This window comes from Xenopus laevis, chromosome 1S (assembly GCF_017654675.1).
Source record: "Xenopus laevis strain J_2021 chromosome 1S, Xenopus_laevis_v10.1, whole genome shotgun sequence".
Lineage (NCBI taxonomy): Eukaryota > Metazoa > Chordata > Amphibia > Anura > Pipidae > Xenopus > Xenopus laevis.
The window spans coordinates 133978035-133998020 of NC_054372.1; the positions used below are offsets into that span (position 1 = coordinate 133978035).

Consider the following 19986-nt stretch of genomic DNA (forward strand, 5'->3'; position numbering starts at 1 on the left):
TTTTTTTTCTTTTTATCTTTACAGATCAAAGCATGAAGAAATTGAGCTAGTTAGTGTGGAGGAATTTTACAGTGACGCACCTGCTGCCATAAGCAAGCCAGAAATTACTTCCACTGATCCCCACCAGCAAACCTTGTCACGTCTAGACTGGGAGCTGGAACAGAGGAAAAGGTGATGTTCTAGTCACGTATGGATAAGGATTAATCTACTTTTGTATGGTTTTATACTGTGATTGTTTTTAAATTTCCTTATTTATGACTTTCAATACTTTGATGTTACAACAATGTCTCAAAAATAAGAAGATACAACCAAATTCAACAGACTAGTGTTGACCGCAGAAGTTAGCAAACATGGGCACTGGTATATTAACCAGACAATGCAAGTGTTAAAATAACAATACTGTCTAGTTAAAGCAGAATTTTTTCAGTAAATTATTTTGATTTCTTTGTGCTTTTAGGCTTGCAGAGAAGTACAAAGAGTGTCTGGCCAGCAAGGAGAAGATCCTGAAGGAGATTGAAATTAAGAAGGAATATCTTAACACTTTACAGCCACAACTTAACAGCATTATGCAGGTAACAGAATGGCTTGAAAGTATGAGACATAAGTTATATTTTCCTCCACCAAAGGTGGGGGCTAACAGTAGTTGTTTTTTTTTTTAATTGCCCCCGCCATTGATAGGACACCTGCACTGAGTGGGAGCTCCCGGTTTGAGCGGGCATGTTGGGGCACACGCATGAGCATAATGAGCAAATGCTGCAACTTGCTCATTATGCACATATGCATGATGTCAGAATTCGTGTGCATGCGCTATTCACAAAATGCCCATTCGCACCAGGTGCTCCTAGCACAACTTAAACTGTTACTGTTTCCCCCAACCGTAGTTGGTTGAGGAAAATATTCTTGGGCCACAGGTGCCCTTTAATTTTTCGCCTAAACAGGATTCCAATTTCAACCCAGGGAGCTCAAAGACAGTTACTGAACTTTCCAGTTACTTTGAGTCTTGGAAATTTGTTTCTTTGGAGAAAGCGTTATCATGGCAGTAACAGCTGTTCACTGGCTTCACTGCTAATTTTAACATGGATATCTGATTTATCATCCTTCATTTGTTCATCTTCAGAGTCTAGCATCCACTGATAGCTTAAATATCTGGTTAAAGAGAAGTAGAATACATTTTTTCACTGCTTTGTTTGTTTGTAGGTTGCATGCTTGAGTATAGCAAACACTTCTCCCATATATAACACATCTAATTCCTTTCCCTCAGGCTTCACTGCCAGTTCAAGAATATTTATCCATGCCATTTGACTGCATGCATAAACAATATGAGACGGCACGCCACCTTCCAGCACCATTGTATGTGTTATTTGTCCAGGCTAGTGCCTATAGCCAGGCTTGTGGTAAGTATGCTGGGTTTGTGTAATATTAAAATGTGAATGACACTTGAAAAGGAAACAATATAATGCTTTTTATAATAGTTAATATATGTTCAGTCCAGGTAACTAAAATATTTTGAGATGTCAAAATCTTTGTAGGTGCTTCTGGCACATGACATTAATTTGTCTTTTTTTAAAGTGTGTGGGGGCGGGCAGATGCTGCATTAAGATAAATGCAGGCATCCCCGATTTACTGAATGGCCAAAGTCACGGATGGCACTTAGCCTGACAGATTTTACAACCGCAATGTACTGTGTTTGCATCAATGCAATTGGGATTCCAGTTCCTTCACATAGTTGCTCCCAGTCACTGCTTGCTATGTCTAATTAGTATGCAAATAGCATCCTCAAGTCATCGTCTTGTTAATAGTGCTTTACAATTCAAGTGGCCCTACTTTATATCTACTTGAAAAAGATTGGCTAATTCTCTATGGCTCATGGCAAAAAAATCTTTTCTCTCTGCTATCATCAGTACAATACTAGAGTTAGTTGGGCAGTCTACCACAGGTGGGGACACCAGTACTTTAACTGTTTGTCATCAAACCATTTACTTGTATGTGAATTAGAGGTAAACAACTAAAATACAGAGGAGGCCAGATGAGTTGTAGTAAGTTATCATATAGTAGTGGTGCACCGAATATCAGACTTTTTGCCTGTATTTGAATTGGGTCAGGTTCTAGTGCCTGGTTGAAACAAATCAAAACTCTTCATGTAATTTTTGATCACAGGGTAACTGAAGGTGGCAATTTTTGTTCCTATGTAGTAATTTAATTTCCCTCTCTATGATTCTGTTTTAGATTTATGCAAATTTTTTTTGGAAAAATGTATGGGTTGGATGATGTATTTGTCCTCTGCATATTAACAATACGAGTTGCATTATTTGCATCAATATGTGTTCTATGTTTCTATTGTAGGTGTTCACTGTTATGCTTTTGGTGGCTGTGCTTTCAAATGCATAGCCATGCAGCTGTTATTTAAAGGATAAGGAAAGGCTAAAACTAACTAAGCTTTATCAGAAAGGTCTATATACTGTAAATACATCAGTTAACACTCAAAGTAATGCTGCTCTGAGTCCTCTGTCAAAAGAAACACAGCATTTCTTCCCTTCTATTGTGTACACATGGGCTTCTGTATCAGACTTCCTGTTTTCAGCATAAACCTCCAGGGCAGGGCTTGAGCATGCTCAGTTTGCTTCTCTCCCCCTCCCTCCTCCCATCCCTGCTGAGCTCAGAGCTTTAAGTGAGAAGGGAGAGACTCAGGCAGGAAATTATGTCACACCAAGCGTATATGGCAGCTTCTATCCTAAACAAACAGAGACAGTGTCTAGAGCTGTTTACTCAGGTATGGTAAAGCATTCTGCAGAATAAATATAGCGTTCTAGCTTGAACTATTGGGGCTAATCTGTTGGCAATAAACTGTCTTGGAGCTTTCCTTCTCCTTTAAAGAGGATGTAAAGGCAAAAAAAATAAAATCCTGTTTTTACTTTCTTTAATGAAAAATAAATCTATCTCCAATATACTTTAATTAAAAAATGTGTACCGTTTTTTTGTAATCCTGACTGTATGCAGTGAAATTTCCCCTTCGTTTTACTTGCTCTGACAGCTGCAGATAGGAAACTTCAGACGGTCCCTAAGTGCTCTGCAGGGAAACGATCATACTTTCAAACGGCAGGGGGGAGCCCCCCACCTTACTTCCCTTGACCTCGAGCAGCTTTGTTTGTTTCCCTGTATTGCAGTTGGCAACTGTGTATAGATTTGTATCCGCAGACCCAGGGCAGTCTGCATATTCTCCACAGTCTTGCTGTATTGGCTTCTGTGGAAGATGTTATTTGACTTGTTCTGTTTTGATACTTTATGACAATTACTAAGCTTAACCTACCAACTGAAGCCCAGACCACACTGAGCATGTGTAGTCTTGGTCTTGCAAAGATGTATAACATAGTTACAAGATGATGACCCCCTGGGGCCAACTTTGAAAGCATAAAATCATTTGTTTTATTAGACTTCTGTTTATGTTAAGTATACAAAATTTAGCATTGTTCTATTTTAGACTTCAGTTCCCCTTTAAATATAGCTCTCCGACATCCCTTTATGATTTGCTAAAGCTGCCAGTTGTAGTTTATCTTATCTTGAATAACTCCTGTGGCTGCCACGCCATTATAATATATGTGGCATTTAACCATACACAGTAGTAAACTTTACAAAAACTGCATTACTACCATATAGATGGTAATTCTTAGCCTTTTGCTGGCCTACATACTGCATGCACCACCAGAGAGAGTAATTCTCAATCTTTGCAATTCCAGTTGTATAGAACAGGGCTCCACCGTCTGTGACTCTTCTCCCTCCCATTTTTTATTGTATGTGGTTGTCGCCTCTTATCTTTTCTACTGTAACCCCCCCCCATACCCCTGCCTTTCATTCTAACTCCTTTCTCTATATATATTTCTATCCTTATTCATTTCTTGCTCTTTCCCATGTCTGTTTTCTTCCTTGCCCTGATGTTAGACCACATGAAGAGTTACGCCCAGCCCTATAGGCAGGGTGAGTATATCTCTTCTGTTCATCTCCCTTTCATTTTCAGGGTTTATTCAGTACTGTTTTTTTCATTCTCTAAGATCCTTTTTCGCAAATAATCATAATACTTTATGAATGCATGTGATTAGATTAGATTTGTAGTGTGGAGTCTGGCACCGCTGCTTCTTCTGTGAGAAATTGTTATGGGTGATAACTGCTTTGTCTATGTGTCAAACTGACAATTCCTTATGCTGCAGTATGACTAGCTCATACCTACAATTCTAATGCTCAGATCATTAACTGTGGTGATTTGGACAATAATGCATGTAATCTGTTATGTTCTTATCCTATAGTTGAGAGCTTTCTTTTCTTGATTAGGTTTCTTAGTCATCACCTGTAGCCTCCCAATTCTTAGGGCCTGATGCACGTACAACGGTTTCCACCATGTATCCGTTCACTCACAATTTTCAGATATTGACAGCACCAGTCATGGATTCCTTTGCTTAAAATGCCTTTATTGAGACATGGGCTCAGACCCCAATACACTTGGCAATGTTTCAGACCGCCATCGGTCTTTTATCAAGCCACAGTTTTCTTTTCTTGATCTGTGTATGTAAAGATCTAATTGTTAGTAAAACTTAGATTGTTTTGCATAGATGTATGAATTCTGGTATATGGGTTATTTTTTAGATTGCGATATACATACATGCGTAGATATAATGCGTAAGGGACAGTATACACCTATAACACCTTTTTTTCAACATGAGCAAAATAGTATTTATAATGAAAATATAACTTGCCTATGTATTTTCTTAATTATAAAGCAGTAACAGTAACAAAAGTAACAAAAAAGTATTTTGCGCATACATTTGCTAACTCCAAAGCAGAGATAGTTCAATGAGACAATGAGCTCTGTATAAACAACCCCCCTGTACCCCTTTTGTCGTGATTATTTTTATGAACAGACAGAACTCCACTATGCTTTAGGTTTATCTGTGTATTGGAACTATCTCAACCTCGCAAGAACTAGGAAGCTGGAAACATGGAGTGGCTTTAATTTTTTGGTTTGCTCCGTTTAAGAAATAAAAACCCTTGAATTTTCTTAATTAAAGCAATAAGCATAAGTATGTTTGGCACAAGATGTGTTAATGGTTTTATGTTGAACAAGGAGGGGTATACTGCCTCTTTTAATAACAACCATCACTATTGGAAGTGTCTCATGTATCCTGTAGTTACTGTGTCAAGTGTTGTAGAGCACATGGTGATCTGCTGCAGTCCTATACCCAGGCCTTTTGTGGATTGGGTAGGGTTAGTTCGCTAGTTCTCCAACTCCAGGCCAAACAAATCCGTTTTACCCCCCAAATATAATAAAAGTCACAAATGACATAAAAGGTTCTAAAGTTTGTCTGTGTCTGGTAACCCATTGCAATCAGATAATTGTTTTCGAACAGATGACCAGCCAATGCTATCTGCTTCTGCTTAGGAAAGATTTCTATTTTTTTCCTAAGCAGAAGAACATAAAAGCAGTCTCTTTCTTTCTCCTGACGACTTCCTTGACTACTTGGTGCTCACATTGGTCAGAAACTGGCCAGCAGCTGGCACTGGTCAGTTAACAAAATTAATTCATATTCACAGTACATGTATCCCATAATATCTTGGAATTAAAAAAAGATTTAAATTAGGGATGCACCGAATCCAGGATTCGGTTCGGGATTCGGCCAGGATTCGGCCTTTTTCAGCAGGATTCGGCCGAATCCTTCTGCCTGGCCGAACCGAATCCGAATCCTACTTTGCATATGCAAATTAGGGACGGGGAGGGAAATCACGTGACTTTTTGTCAGAAAACAAGGAAGTAAAAAATGTTTTCCCTTCCCACCCCTAATTTGCATATGCAAATTAGGGTTTGGTTCGGTATTCGGCGAATCTTTCACAAAGGATTCGGGGGTTGGCCGAATCCAAAAAAGTGGATTCGGTGCATCCCTAATTTAAATAATTAATGTACATTGCAAAAGTGGTTAAAGTAGCACTCTAATCAATTTTACATTTAGTTATTTTAAAGGTTTACTTATCCTTTAAACAGGTCACCAGTAAATGCTGCCTGCTAATTGGTTTCTAAAGGTCACTAGACCTGGAGCAAGCTTTGCACTTGTAATTACATATCCATATTATTATTTAATATGTAACTGAACTACTTTTTTTATGCCTTCTCTTACAGACCAGAAGCTTGTGGTAGCCATCGAAGGGAATGTCGAAGAGGCAAGAGCTTTGTTTAAACCACCAGAAGACTCTCAAGGTGTTTACATGGCTGCATTATTGCCAAATGTATTCTTAGTTAACATTTGCCTCTAAAAAAGGAAAGTTAGTTAAGCCATGCCAGTTGGTGACACGTGAGGTACAATGATTGTACAGCAATTTTGAAGCAAAAAGTTTCATGTTTGGCCTGCTGTGGCTGCTTCTATCAGCTTTAGGTGAATAATTTGTTAAATGGAAAAAATTAAGTCTTAAAATCCTAGGCCATGCAAGCTCAAAGGAAGTGTGCAGTGTGCTAAAATCTCTTTATATGGAACACACTGGGGGAGATTTACTAAAGGGTGAAGTGACTAACACTGGCGAAGATTCACCAGCGTTACCGTTTTCAGGGACTTTAGCGATTTACTTACGGGCGCAGGCATCATTTTCGCCGCTTAGTAAATTTACCCCTCTGTGTCTATTTATCAATCTCACAAAGACGAAACTTGGAGAAACAAATTTAAAAGCATAAAAGTCACTAAACAAAATGAATCTTGGTTAATGGCACAGCCAAGAATCTCCGTGGGTTACTTCCAGTGAGGAATGTTAAACAAGCAAGTTAATATTAATTAGTAGAACATCCACCTTGAGTTCATGATGGTTACTTCATGTGCTCTATTCTAACAGATGATGAGAGTGATTCTGATGCTGAAGAGGAGCAGACAACGGTAAAGATAAGCATAATACAGAATACATAGAGAAAGTTACTTAAAGAGGAATAGTATCAGCCCATCATTTTTCATTTAAACATTTGTAATTTTCTATATTGTAGTTAGTGCTCAACTGTGTTTCAATACATCAGGTTTTCATAAAACTACATCTTTAACAATATCTGATTGGGTATTTTTTTCTATTCAGTCAGAAGGTGAATTGCTAGCTAACTACTTAACTAAAGTTGGTTGAACTTTAATTTTATTACTGGAAGTGTTCTTGAGAGAGACACAGTCTTCAAAATGTACCGACAGCTTTTATGGCAAACCTTTTTCAAGCACTTTTCATGCAAGAGGTTGGACATTTCTGTAAGCACAGGATAACCTTTAAATACTATGTATATTTCTTTCCTTTAGAAGCGACGGCGCCCAACACTTGGAGTTCAGTTGGATGATAAGAGGAAGGAGATGCTTAAAAGGCATCCTCTATGTGTGACCCTAACATTGATGTGCAAAGGTAAGCAGTAGTTAATAAACTGTATGTAGTGCAGGAACAGTGATTACAGTGTTCATTGTAGTTACAAACTCTCAATTCATCTTTACAGAAGGAAGCACTCTCACCCTGACTTTCTACTTTCTCATGAACCTCAATATCCTGACTGTAAAAGTCAAAATTCAGCCAGCTTTTGAGCTTTCTACTGCTATCTCTGCTGGGTAAGAGACACAAAGTAGTAAGTCCACCACCATAAGAACAATTGGAGACATGGATGGGGTTAGAGAGAGGCAGCTTCTGCATCATAACTAAAAACTTCAGAAAATAATCAGTGAAAATGTGGCTTCTGTTCTTGAAAGATAAAATAAGAACTTGATTGCAGCCTTTGTAGACTCTTATCACGTGACCAAGGGGCGCACTTACGAAAAGTTGTATTGTTGTGGCATAATAAAAAGTTAGGCGATAGTAGTCGACCCATGGATCAGCTTTTGTGTGCCAGTAGCCTGTTTTTTGCAAACATTCAAACATTAAAACAATTAGTTGAACAAAAATGTAATATAGCCATAATAGATGTGAGAAACTCAAGACGTAGACCATTGAAATAATATAGCGTCTCTCTTTACCTTCTTTCTAGGGACCTGCTGAATCCGGATTTGATTCTTGGTTGTTTATACCAAGGAGATGATGGAAAGACCACTCCTAATCCAGCAAACAAATACCAATTTGATAAAATTGGGTATGTTTTGCTTTTAAATACTGTTGTGGAAAATCAACAACAAACTTTTCTAGAGTTTGGACTGAGAATATGGGGCGGGGTTAAATGAATTTCTACATTAACTCTAGGAACGGGGCTGAATAATTACTACGACCTTCTTATTTTACCATATTTGCTATTTTTTGTTTAGTAAGAGGCTTGTGGATCTCTTATAATACTGGTGGCTGCATTTTAAATAGCTAAATTTGGGATTGTGCTTTATTTAGATGTACCTGTACTCATGCAACCCATTTATTTTTTCATCAATATTTTATTGTTTTACAAACAAATGCAATATGTACGTGTCAAAATTTTGACAGGTTATCATAAGCAGTGCAGACGGTTGAAAGTGAACATAAGTAAATTATCAGTGCACAGTGGTACAACGTATAATGTCAACTATGCAACCCATGTCTTATACAAACCAACAAACCTTTAATACTTGGGAAGTCCCTAAAATTCAGGTTTTCAGAATTAAACTCCTATCTTACCTTTTTCCATTGTGCAATGGAAACTGAGACTTGAAATCCCTCTGCTTTTCGTAGTGGGTGTTGTATAGATCAGCTGGAAACTGATGGATTCTGGGACTTGACGTCCCTCTCTTTGCAATCAAACAAGGGAAAATTAAGCAGAGACAGACTATCATTATTAATGGTGATGTGATGAAGTGTCTATTGTACAGTCTGCTTTTTACCACGATAAACTGCAAGTAATATTTCTAATAGATAATAAATGGAGGTTATTTGTCAGAATCACTTATTAATATATTGTTTGCAGGATCTTGTCCCTTAGTGATTATATATCAGAACTGGGACATCCCTATGTATGGGCCCAAACAATGGGAGGACTTCATTTTCCAACAGACCAACCACAGGTAACAAAAAAGCTTGTCTCAATAAGCATACTTCATCTGTAATCTTCAGCTTCATTAACAAACCACCTTGTTATATACATTTCTGTAACTGACATTCTTTTGGGCAGCTGTTTACAGCAGTGTCACTAAGAAAAAAAAATATATATAAATCTATTGTGCTCTACAGTATTTCTATTGTTAAGGCCTTCACAGGGTCTGGCTCCCAATCTCTTCTAGAATCAAATTCAAATTACTTACACTCACATTCAAGGCCCTTAATAATGAAACCCATCCCTATATTTCATCTCTAATCTCCAAATACACTCCTTCACGAAACCTACGCTCTGCTTCTGATCTTCGCCTCACTTCTCCTCTGGTCACTTCTGGCCATTCTCGTCTACAAGACTTCTCTCGGGCTTCTGCTTTTCTCTGGAACTCTCTGCCACAAATTGTCAGACTTTCTCCTTCCTTCCAAACTTTCAAGCGCTCCTTAAAGACCCATCTGTTTAAAGAGGCTTATTCGATGTACCTTAATTAATCATTGCTGTATCAAAAATAACAAAGTGTTTATACAATCCTAATGTCTCAATTGTACCCTAAACTTTTAGTTTGTAAACTCTAATCTTCTAACCCTATTGGACTCTGTAATCCTTGTCTGTTATCAACCATTTATTCCCTGTTTGCTATAACTGCAGTAAAGCACTGCGTATCTTGACAGCGCTATATAAATAAATGATGATGATTATGATGGAGGGCATTCCAGCAATTTTCAATATCCAAAATAATATTTAACAATGTACGACGAGTACAAAGAAAATATTGATTTTTCCTTAACCCATGTGAGGCAAACAATATGCTACCAATATGCTTCAATCAGTGCACACCATTAAGTAATAAGCATAACAAAAATGGCAACATTTGGAATGTTTTCAAGAAAATCATAAAGACCTCATATACAGTGGTACATATGAGCAAAAGATGGCATATATGGCAATGAGAAACCTTGATGTTTTGGATCAAAGTCCATTATTGTCCAATGTTATCCTTGTTTTGTAGTGCAGCTAAGTACACATGCTTATACAGGTATAGGATCCCTTATCCGGAAACCCAATGTCCAGAAAGTTCCGAATTACGGAATGACTGTCTACCATAGACTCCATTTTATCCAAATAATCCAAATTTTTAAAAATGATTTCCTTTTTCTCTGTAATAATAAAACAATAGCTTGTACTTGATCCCAACTAAGCTATTATTAATCCTTATTGGAAGAAAAACCAGCCTATTGGGTTTATTTAATGTTTAAATGAATTTCTAGTAGACTTAAGGTATGAAGATCCAAATTACAGAAAGATCTGTTATCCGGAAAACCCCAGTTCCCGAGCATTCTGGATAACAGGTCCCATACCTGTACTAACAATTCCTTTTTTTTTCCACACCATCGTTTACTTCGTCTTTTTCTACACAGCCTGAATTTGTAGCAGACAATGCTCTCAGTGCTAGTCACATGGAGAAGACTATTAAGTTGCTGAAGACCAGATTGCTTTCACGATTATCTTTGCACCGGCAGTTTGCCTCCTTGGGTAACTTGTGTTTTTTATATTTTGGACACCTTAAAGCTCAGTTTTTGTTTCTTCCACACGCTTAAATAGCATTGGAAAATGATCTAGCGGAAAAAAAAAACACTGGCATGGAATTGGGAGGTTTATGCAAATGACGTAGTGTTTTTTTTACATATAGTGTGCACATAAGGGGGCTACTGGCAATGGATCCTAATGGCAGCCTTTGTTTGTTATTTCAGAACATGGTAGTATACCTGTATCTTTGGAGTGCCAATCTCTTTTCCCAGCCAAGGTTATATCTAGACTGACAAAGTGGAATGTCATCGCCTATGAGGATTATCTAGTGAGTAAAATATTTTAATTTCATAAACGGACTTGTTTCTTAAAAGGCACTTGTTGGCAAATTATATTATCCCTAACCAAAGGTGCCCAACTCCAATGCTCCCTTGCCAGCACTAGGTCACCTGCACCTGGAAGGAGCTCCCAGTTCGCTCGACCATGTTGGGGCACACGCGTGCTCATAATGAGCAAATGCCGCAACTTGTTTATGAAGTCAGGAGCATGTTATGTGAATGTGCTCTGACAGACATGGCCGCTGGCAGGGGGCAATTTAAAAAAAAAACTACTGTTACCCCAACCGGAGTGCGGGCTTAGCTTGCACCTTTGTTTGAAGTGTAAATCTAATTTTTCACCTTTCTAAAGCAGCTCTGAGAAGGGGTGTCACCAACCCTCTAAACTGTTCTACATTGATACATTTAGTTGATACATTTCTTATCTTTGTCCCTGCTGAGCAGAATCCCTGAGTTTTATTACAGGCAGCTGTTAGAATTGATACTTTATTTGTTACTACTCCAGGGAACCTGCTGAGAAAGGTATGAAACTGAATGTTGTAAAATTGTAACTGTTCAGAATCTGCACCTGAATTACTGAGCTGCCAGACTGAAACAACAGAGACAGGGATATTAAACTCTAAACTTAGATTTTAGGAAAAACGGTTAAAAAAAAAAATGGAAAGCAATTGAAAAATATTTATTTCTGGAGAACAATCTGAAAATGACTTAACTGAAAAAGTGTTTGGAAGGTGAACCCCGTTAAGCAGATTCTATTTTGGGGATTTGCATTGCACTGCAAGTGGTCCTTAAACTTCTGTAACAATATGATGTGAACCTAGTAATAAAAGTTGGATTCCCTGGATTGGATTTTTTTATGTTAAGGTTATTTTTTCTTTAAAGAATTTTTGAAATTACTCAACTGTTATTGTGTTTTAATTAAATCTCATTCTGCACAACAATTGTTTTAAAATGCTATACAATTTCATATATCGTTCCCAGGTTTACTGTAAAAAAAAAAAATCAAGAATAACAAAACAATGTACAGAGTTAAGCATTTATGTCTATTTTGGGATGCGGGGGTCTGTGCTTTACAATTACCACTTTAAATATAGAAATAAATCACAATTTCTATCCCCTTTTAAACTACACAGACATTGGCTTGAATACTTATTGACATTTACTTAAATTTATCTTGGGTTATGAAATTCTGAACCTTATTGTGTATGAAGGAAATGGATTATTATTACTCTATTGATCCATAAGTACAAATAATAAGTATTGTTATCTGGATTTTCTGCTGCAGGCACTGCCGTATACAAAGGATGTTGTAGAGTGTGGATTAGCAAAGGAAACGGACCAGTATTTCTGTCTGCTTATTGAGCGTGGAACAGGTATGATGGGGCTGATCAGCAGTTAAAGAATGTCTTGGGCTAAATGTATAAACCTTTTATATTTTTAAAACATTTCTGTAATTTGTAACAACACTAAAAATTAACTACAAGTTCCTTCAAATAACTGCAGTTCAGTTAGGGAATACTACTCCCAACACACAACTCTAAAACAATATTGAAGATGAACTACAGCTCCCCTCTTGAATATCTTTGCATAGTAATTGATTATCTGCACCAGATCCATAAGCTGTAATACAGATTTGATTTATACACCACTCTTGTTAAAAAACCCTGTGCCATAAATACAAAACATAGTAATTAGAGGGGCCCCTCCGGTTATTACATATATGATAAGACCATATATGGCCAGTTCAGAAGGCCTGGGAAAATGACCAAATCCTTGTTTTAATATTTACAGCTGGTATTGTGAGTTGCGGACAAATGATGCTTCGTTAAAAGGATCACAATTCTATAGTTAAAGAGATACGGACACCAGAAATCAAACCTTTTTTTTTCATCTATCATAACATTTTCTTTGCATGCTATTTATAAATTTGCCATAAAGGTATTTTTCCTATGCTTTTACATTACCTATCAATCCCCCATGTTCGTCTATGAAGGGGCTGCCATACTGTGCATCAGGAGTCTGTTAGCATTAGAAACTCTGACAGGCTGAGAATGGACAGTCTAATTACAAAAGCAGCCCTATCAGTGAAAAATGATCAACGCGACCAATAGGTAGTTTTTTATGTAGATTATTATTTGTGATGAAATTTTTTTTAGTGTTAGTATCACTTAAAATAGAACTATGAAACATGCAGCAGTGAATGTTGATGGTTGTGTAGTCCTAATACACAGAGGTGTTGCATGGCCACATGTACAGTAGCCGTGGTGAAATAACCTGGGATCTCTAGTCATAGAGATGCTTCAAGGGCACCCAAGAAAATCCTTGATATTGCTGCAGGGGCTGTAGAAAACAGGATTTTTTTTATACTTTCCATTAAATCTGTTTCTCTGTGATCAATAGGGGGACACAGGGACGATGGGGTTAAGCTCCACCCTCCAGGAGGCAGGACACTTACTACTGAATTTGTGGGCGTGCCTCACACGCTTAACCCCACACTCTATCTTTATACAATCAGTTTGTCACAAAGAGTGCTGTAACAGGAAAAACAAATAGTCTATTCACAAACAACGTAGTGCTACACAATCAATCTCACTGCTTTTTGTAGCGTCGGGTGCCAGCTGCGACTCTGTCTGCCCAGGTCCAGTTCAAATCCCAATACAAACTCCAGCAGCACTCCGGTATAGTGCAAAATAATTTATTTGTGCAAATGAAGCAACGTTTCGGGCGTAACCAGCCCTTTATCAAGCTTAACACCAGTGTAACATTTACTCTTTTAATGTGTATTTATTCATCATATATGTCACAAAGGGTTAATATAAATATTTATTACATGGGAGGAGCAAATGTGTTTTCCCCTCCCCCTACTAAGGTATATAAAGGAGTAAATGTTACACTGGTGTTAAGCTTGATAAAGGGCTGGTTACACCCGAAACGTTGCTTCATTTGCACAAATAAATAATTTTGCACTATACTGGAGTGCTGCTGGAGTTTGTATAGGAAAAACAAATAGTAGTATTCAAAAACATGTAGAAGGTAAATCAGGGAATTATCCCATAATGACCAATGGTCAACATAACTTCAGGGCAGGAAGACCTGTGTCCCCCTATTGATCACAGAGATCACAAATTTAACGGTAAGTATAAAAAAATCCTGTTTTCTCTGTCATCATAGGGGGACACAGGGACGATGGGGACTTTACAAAGCAGCCCCAGAACAGCAGGGAGGAAATCGCATGTAGAATTGACCATTACTTCAGTACTGAATGAAGCAACTTGCGCCCAAGTGATGTTTCAGCTGAAGAAAACGCATCAACTCTATAGAATTTTGTAAAGGTGTGCAGGGAGGACCTGGTAGTCGCCATTGCAGATCTGGTCCATTGAGGCAGAGTTGTGCCACTCCCAAGAAGCTCCGACTGCTCTTGTAGAATGAGCCCGAATTCCCTCAGGTGGAGTCTTTCCTTTGGACAGGTAAGCTTGTCAGATGTTCTCCTTGATCCATCTTGCAATGGTAGCTTTTGATACCACATGACCCCGTCGGGGGCCAGTTGGTAGTACAAACAGTGATTGAGATAAACGAAAAGATTTTGACTTTTCAGTGTACCATCGTAATGCTCTAACTACATCTATGTTGTGTAATCGTCGTTCTTTATCATTCTTCGGTTCCGGGCAGAGAGAAGGAACTACAATCTCTTGGTTGATGTGGAATGATGACACTACTTTGGGAAGGAAAGATGGAACCATGTGTAAAACTGCTTTATCCTTGTGAAATACCAGAAAGGTATTTCCGCTATACTTAGTGCTTTATCCTTGTGAAATACCAGAAAGGTATTTCCGCTATACTTAGTTCTGACACCCTTCTGGTTGATGCTATTGCCACTAGGAACACTACTTTTCAGATGAGCTACGTGTCTGAAACGGATCCCAGCAGTTCAAATGGTGGATCAAGTAGAGCTTTGAGAACAACATTTAGATCCCAACCTGGTATTGGGGGATGATACGGAGGCACCATATGCGCTACTCCTTGTAGGAATGTACGTACTGTGTCATCAAGGGCGAGACGAGACTGGAATAGGATGGAAAGAGCTGACACTTGTACCTTCAGAGAGCTGAGCATTAGACCTAGCCAGAGACCACGCTGTAGGAACGACAGAACTCTTGGAATGCTGAGATTGTGGAAGGATTGATTGGATTCTTCACACCAACTTCAGTAGGATTGCCAGACTCAGTGGTAGGATTTTGAAGATGTAGGCTTGCGAGCCTTTAATATTGTTGGGATAACTTCTTCTGTTAACCCTTGCTTCCGCCAGATGGCTGTTTCAACAGCATTGGTTGTGCTATTGACATTTCCTGAAGGTCGTAAAACCAGGTTCTTCGAGGCCAGTATGGAGCCCACTACTATTACCGTGATGCTGGACTGTCTGATCTTCTTAAGGACTCGTGGCAGCATGGGTAGTAGAGGAAATATGTACGCCAGGCTGTAATGCCAGTTCTGTGTCATGGCATCCACCCAATCCAAACCTTCTCGGAAAAGCAAAGAATTGAGGAACCTTTGCATTGTCTTTGGATGCCATTAGGTCGATCTGTGGCTGTCCCCATTGGTGCACTAGTTCTGAGAACATGTCTGGGTGAAGTTCCCATTCCCCCGGGTCTAGACGATTCCTGCTTAGGTAATCTGCTTTGGTATTTAGTATTCCCGGGATGTGTATGGCCGAAAGCTTTGCTCCGTTGTCTTCTGCCCAACTGAGAATTTGTTGCGCTTCCATCAGTGCAGCCTTGCTGCGAGTACCTCCTTGGCGGTTTATGTACGCCACTGCAGTGGCATTATCGCTCTGTATTCGAACTGGTTTTGTTTGTAATAGTTCTGTCCATTGATATCGATAGACATCATCAGTTGATCTTGTTCCATCCCTCGTATCACGAATCTCAAGGTCTCCATTTTGAACCGCACAGACCTGATAAACTTGTTTAGCTGTTTGAGATCCAGAACCAGTCTGAATGATCCGTTCTTCTTTGGCACTATGAAGATGTTGGAGTAGAAGCCGGAGAATCTCTCCGAATGTGGCACTGGAGTAATCACCCCGGCTTTTTCCAAGCTTGTGTTGCATTTTAAGAAGGCAGTTGCTTTGTTGGGTTCTGAAGGTACCCTGGACATGATGAATCTTTTGGGGGGGCATGGCTGAAAAATCTAGGTGGTAACCTTCAGATATGATTTTGTTTACCCACATATCTGAAGAGTGTTTGTTCCACACCTCCCGGAATCGGAGTAACTTGCCCCCAATACACTCCCCCGACTTTGAAACTGGTGAATTCCACTCCTCTTGTATTATGCTAAGGAGATGCTCGTGAGAGATTTATGCTTCCTTTTGAATAAACCTGCATCATCCTGTGACTTGGGCTAGTGAGAGATATTTAACACTTCAAGAAAGCCTTTTAGAATACCCTCCACGTCATGCTGAGTATCCCGTTCTCTGCGGTCCTCCAAAATTCCTTCCTCCTTATCTGATGACAATTGAGACGGAAGTATTTCTCCCTCAGAATGAGAGGATGTCTGCTCCTCTGCTGATTCGTCAGATAGGGTGTGTGTAGCAGTGCCAACTTTAGCGTCGTCCGACCGCTTGCTGCTAGTTTTGTGGTCAAGCCTGGCTAACACTCTCCCTAAATAGTCAGCAATGGTGGGAATGCTTTGCAGGGAAGCCAGGGACTGTGTTAATTTGATGGCCCGTATTGTGGCTGGTATATCAGTATCCGCACTTGACCCATGACCCTGAGAAGTACCCTCCATTTCAGGGTTCTCTGGTTGTACTGCTGTTGGGCTTGTACCACCTGAAGCTAGTACTGGTCCCTGCCCCACTGAGCAAGATTTATAGAGCGCTTCACCTTGTCCACTGGGCAGCTTATTTTGGCAATTGGTACAGGCAAAAAAATTGACCTGCGCTGTTCTGGCAGCCCCCCCGCCCTCGTGAATAACTCCGCTGGCTTAGCTTCTGCCATGTAACTAATTGTAGAAAGTGAGAGAGTGGGGAGTAAGGCACGGGCAGCTATTCAGATAATGCTGCTTGTTTAGCGCAGGAGCGGTGACTGTGTACCGTCCAGTGCATAGTATGTGTGAAAACGGCGAGCAAAATGGCCGCCGGAACGCAGAGGTAATGTGTATTCCACTGCGTCGTGTTCCAACTCTCTCCCCTTCTCTCGCCTCTCCCAATCACAACCGAGTGTGAGGATAGGAAGCCCATGGGATATAAAGGGGACCGTAGAGAAGAGTAGAGCTCTGTACTTGAGGGAGGGGGGGCAGAGAAAAAACCGTCATAGCTACGACCATGAAGGGATTAGCTGCCAAGCCAATGCTGCGAGGTGAGCTGTTATGCCTAACAGCAGTTCCTCACCTCGTGCCCATTCCGGCCAGACCATCTGCCCTTGACTGAGCTTAGCAGGAAAATGTCTGGGTGGTCATTATAGTCTGACAGGCTAGGAATGACCCGGTGAGCTGTCTGTAGCTGGGACTGTACTAAGATGCAGTGGACAATTGCTGCTCAGAGTAAGAACCCAGGTAACAGCCAAAAGGCTGACTTTAAAATCCATGCTGCTGGATGTCCATCCTCCTGGTAGCAGGACACTTAAGAAACTGATTGAATAAAGTTAGAGTGTGGTGTTAAGCCGTCCCTGTGCCCCCCCCTATGATGACAGAGAAATACCATTAGTCTCTGCATTCTGGTCGCTCCTCTATCGAAAAATTGATTTATAATGTGGAGTAGATTACCCCATATACTTTTTAAGGTCTGAACTATATTTAGATGCATTTGTTTAATGTTAAAACATACAGCACATAAAAGTGACATTGTCCTTTAAGACTTTAAAGGAGAAGGAAAGGTTAAAACTAAGTAAGCCTTATCAGAAAGGTTTATATAAATATACCAGTAAACCTTCAAAGTAATGCTGCTCTAATCCTGTCAAAAGAAACACAGCATTTCTTTCCTTCTATTGTGCACACATGAGCTTCTGTATCAGACTTCCTGCCTTCAGCTTAAACCTCCGGCTAGGGCTTGAGCATGCTCAGTTTGCTCCTCTCCCCCTCCCTTGCTGTAACCTGAGCTCAGACAGACATATAAGTGAGCAGGGAGAGACTCAGGCAGGAAGTGATATCACAGCAAGCTAATATGGTAGCTGCTATCCTAAACAAACAGAGACCTTGTCTAGAGTTTTTTTACTCAGGTATAGAAAAACATTTTTAAGAATAAATAGGAGTTCTAGCTTGCACTGCTATGGCTAATCTATTGGCAATAGACTGCCTTGGTAGCTTTCCTTCTCCTTTAAATGTGGGTATTATGGAATTTAGGGCAATTTTATGATGATATTGTGGCCTTTTATCCCTTTCTGAGGCTCTTCTGTTTCCATTTTCTTTTATATAACATTTGTCTTATTTGCTTCTTTTTTTTTTTTTTTTTTTTTAGCTAAACTAAATGGAGTAGTGGTTCTGAACCCTGATTATAGCTCTGTACCTCCAGTGTTCAGCCTCTGCCTTAACTGGAAAGGGGAACGCTCATCCAGCAATGATGACAATATTGGGGTAAGGAAGCACTTTCTTTTTTCTAAGTATGCTTATATCAATGCATATATGCACATTTTCAACCTTCTCAATGTGTGTATGCTGACCTCAGGAATACCGAGAAGTTTCACTCCTTAACATCATGTTCATGGAGTACTCTATAGGCTAAAGCTCAAGCCCCCCAGTTGGACCTGGCTGTGCTTTAGATTCCTGTTGGGGAGCTTCAACCTGTAGTTAAAAACATTTTAAATAATTTCAATCTTCATGTATTCACTTTATTAACTGTTTGGGGAAGTGAGGAGGTGGGAAAGGGCAGGGGAAGATCACTGACAAAAAGTATATACAAAGGCTCAGGGTCACCCTAAAGAATTTGTATTTTTTACAACAGGTTATGGAGAGTGAGGTCAATGTCTACTACAAGGAACTGTGTGGTCCTCCTCCAGGATTCCAGCTGCTGACAAACCAGATTCAGAGACTCTGCATGCTGTTAGATGTCTACCTAGAAACTGAGCGCCACGACAACAGCGTGGAAGGACCTCACGAGTTTCCTCCAGAAAAGATCTGTCTGCGCCTCCTCAGGTGAGTCATGCCCCCAGTATATATACTTTATTTGACACCTCTGCTTATTTGTCTTTTACCTATTTGTTCTGTATAAATGATTTAAGAAATTATTTTTGAGAGTTTTCTGCTGTGCTTATTTAATTTTTCTTCCCTTATTTTCATCTGTTATTCCCTTTTTATTTAATTTTATATCATTATGCACTTTAACTCTAATTTGTAAGACTTGCACATTTATTTATTCTCTTCTTCCTTCTGTCTAGGGGGCCGAGCCGTACTAAGCCATTCAAGTATAATTACCCTCAAGGATTTTTCAGTCACCGTTAAGATCCCAAATGTTTCAGCATTTTTCCTGTCACTTGGATTTATGTCCTGTTATTACTGATCTTTGTTGTCACTGAATAAAATTGTTTTCCAACAATATAATTCTATTTGCCCTTTGTTTACTTTCACAACATATTAACATATATAAGAAACATATTTAGTATCAATGTGCTAGTGCCTTAAAACATTCGCAAGATCAAGTCATTTTATTGTTCTTAAGCTCCTAAACTATGGGCCACATGGGAAGGAGGTGGTCTTAAAGGAGAACGTAAGAAAAACAAAGAATTAGGCTAGAAATGCTACACATTTTGTTTGAGACATCTTTAGTGGTCCATGGTGACCACAGCCATCTAGGAAATTTCTGTGCCTCAGGGAATGCCCCAAGTAGATTCTTCATTTTTTTTTCTACTAATTCCTAACACGTGTCTTTGGCACCTGTCAATTTCCTGAGATTAATACACTAAGCCAAGGCTGTCCAACTGGTGGCCCACAGGCCGGACCCCCCTTGTGTAACCCCCCACATGAAAGTCTGCCTGCTGATTCTGCTTACCATGTGTAACTTTAAAAGGTATCACTACAGAGATCAGCTGACCCCCGCATTGTTTAAACTTTAAATACAGACTGTACTCCTCTGTATTGTTCACACCCAAGACCCAGACTGAAACTGCA

At 39.5% G+C, this 19986-nt stretch overlaps 1 protein-coding gene across 2 annotated transcripts in view; it reads left to right on the forward strand.

Annotated features, from left to right (window-relative positions):
- thoc5.S (THO complex 5 S homeolog) overlaps positions 1 to 19419 on the forward strand; it is a 23056-nt gene extending 3637 nt beyond the window's left edge. Inside the window, exons 6-21 of one of the 2 annotated variants that reach the window (XM_018233865.2) lie at positions 25 to 171; positions 458 to 572; positions 1262 to 1394; positions 3937 to 3972; positions 6161 to 6238; positions 6862 to 6902; positions 7302 to 7401; positions 7490 to 7598; positions 8012 to 8113; positions 8909 to 9005; positions 10450 to 10564; positions 10783 to 10886; positions 12179 to 12266; positions 18341 to 18456; positions 18824 to 19014; positions 19257 to 19419. In XM_018233865.2, the coding sequence (XP_018089354.1) occupies positions 25 to 171; positions 458 to 572; positions 1262 to 1394; positions 3937 to 3972; positions 6161 to 6238; positions 6862 to 6902; positions 7302 to 7401; positions 7490 to 7598; positions 8012 to 8113; positions 8909 to 9005; positions 10450 to 10564; positions 10783 to 10886; positions 12179 to 12266; positions 18341 to 18456; positions 18824 to 19014; positions 19257 to 19320 (1636 nt within the window). In that variant the 3' untranslated portion in view covers positions 19321 to 19419. The remainder of the gene's footprint in view (positions 1 to 24; positions 172 to 457; positions 573 to 1261; positions 1395 to 3936; positions 3973 to 6160; positions 6239 to 6861; positions 6903 to 7301; positions 7402 to 7489; positions 7599 to 8011; positions 8114 to 8908; positions 9006 to 10449; positions 10565 to 10782; positions 10887 to 12178; positions 12267 to 18340; positions 18457 to 18823; positions 19015 to 19256) is intronic. The other variant, NM_001087199.1, reaches the window with a different exon arrangement.
- Positions 19420 to 19986: the final 567 nt, after the last annotated feature.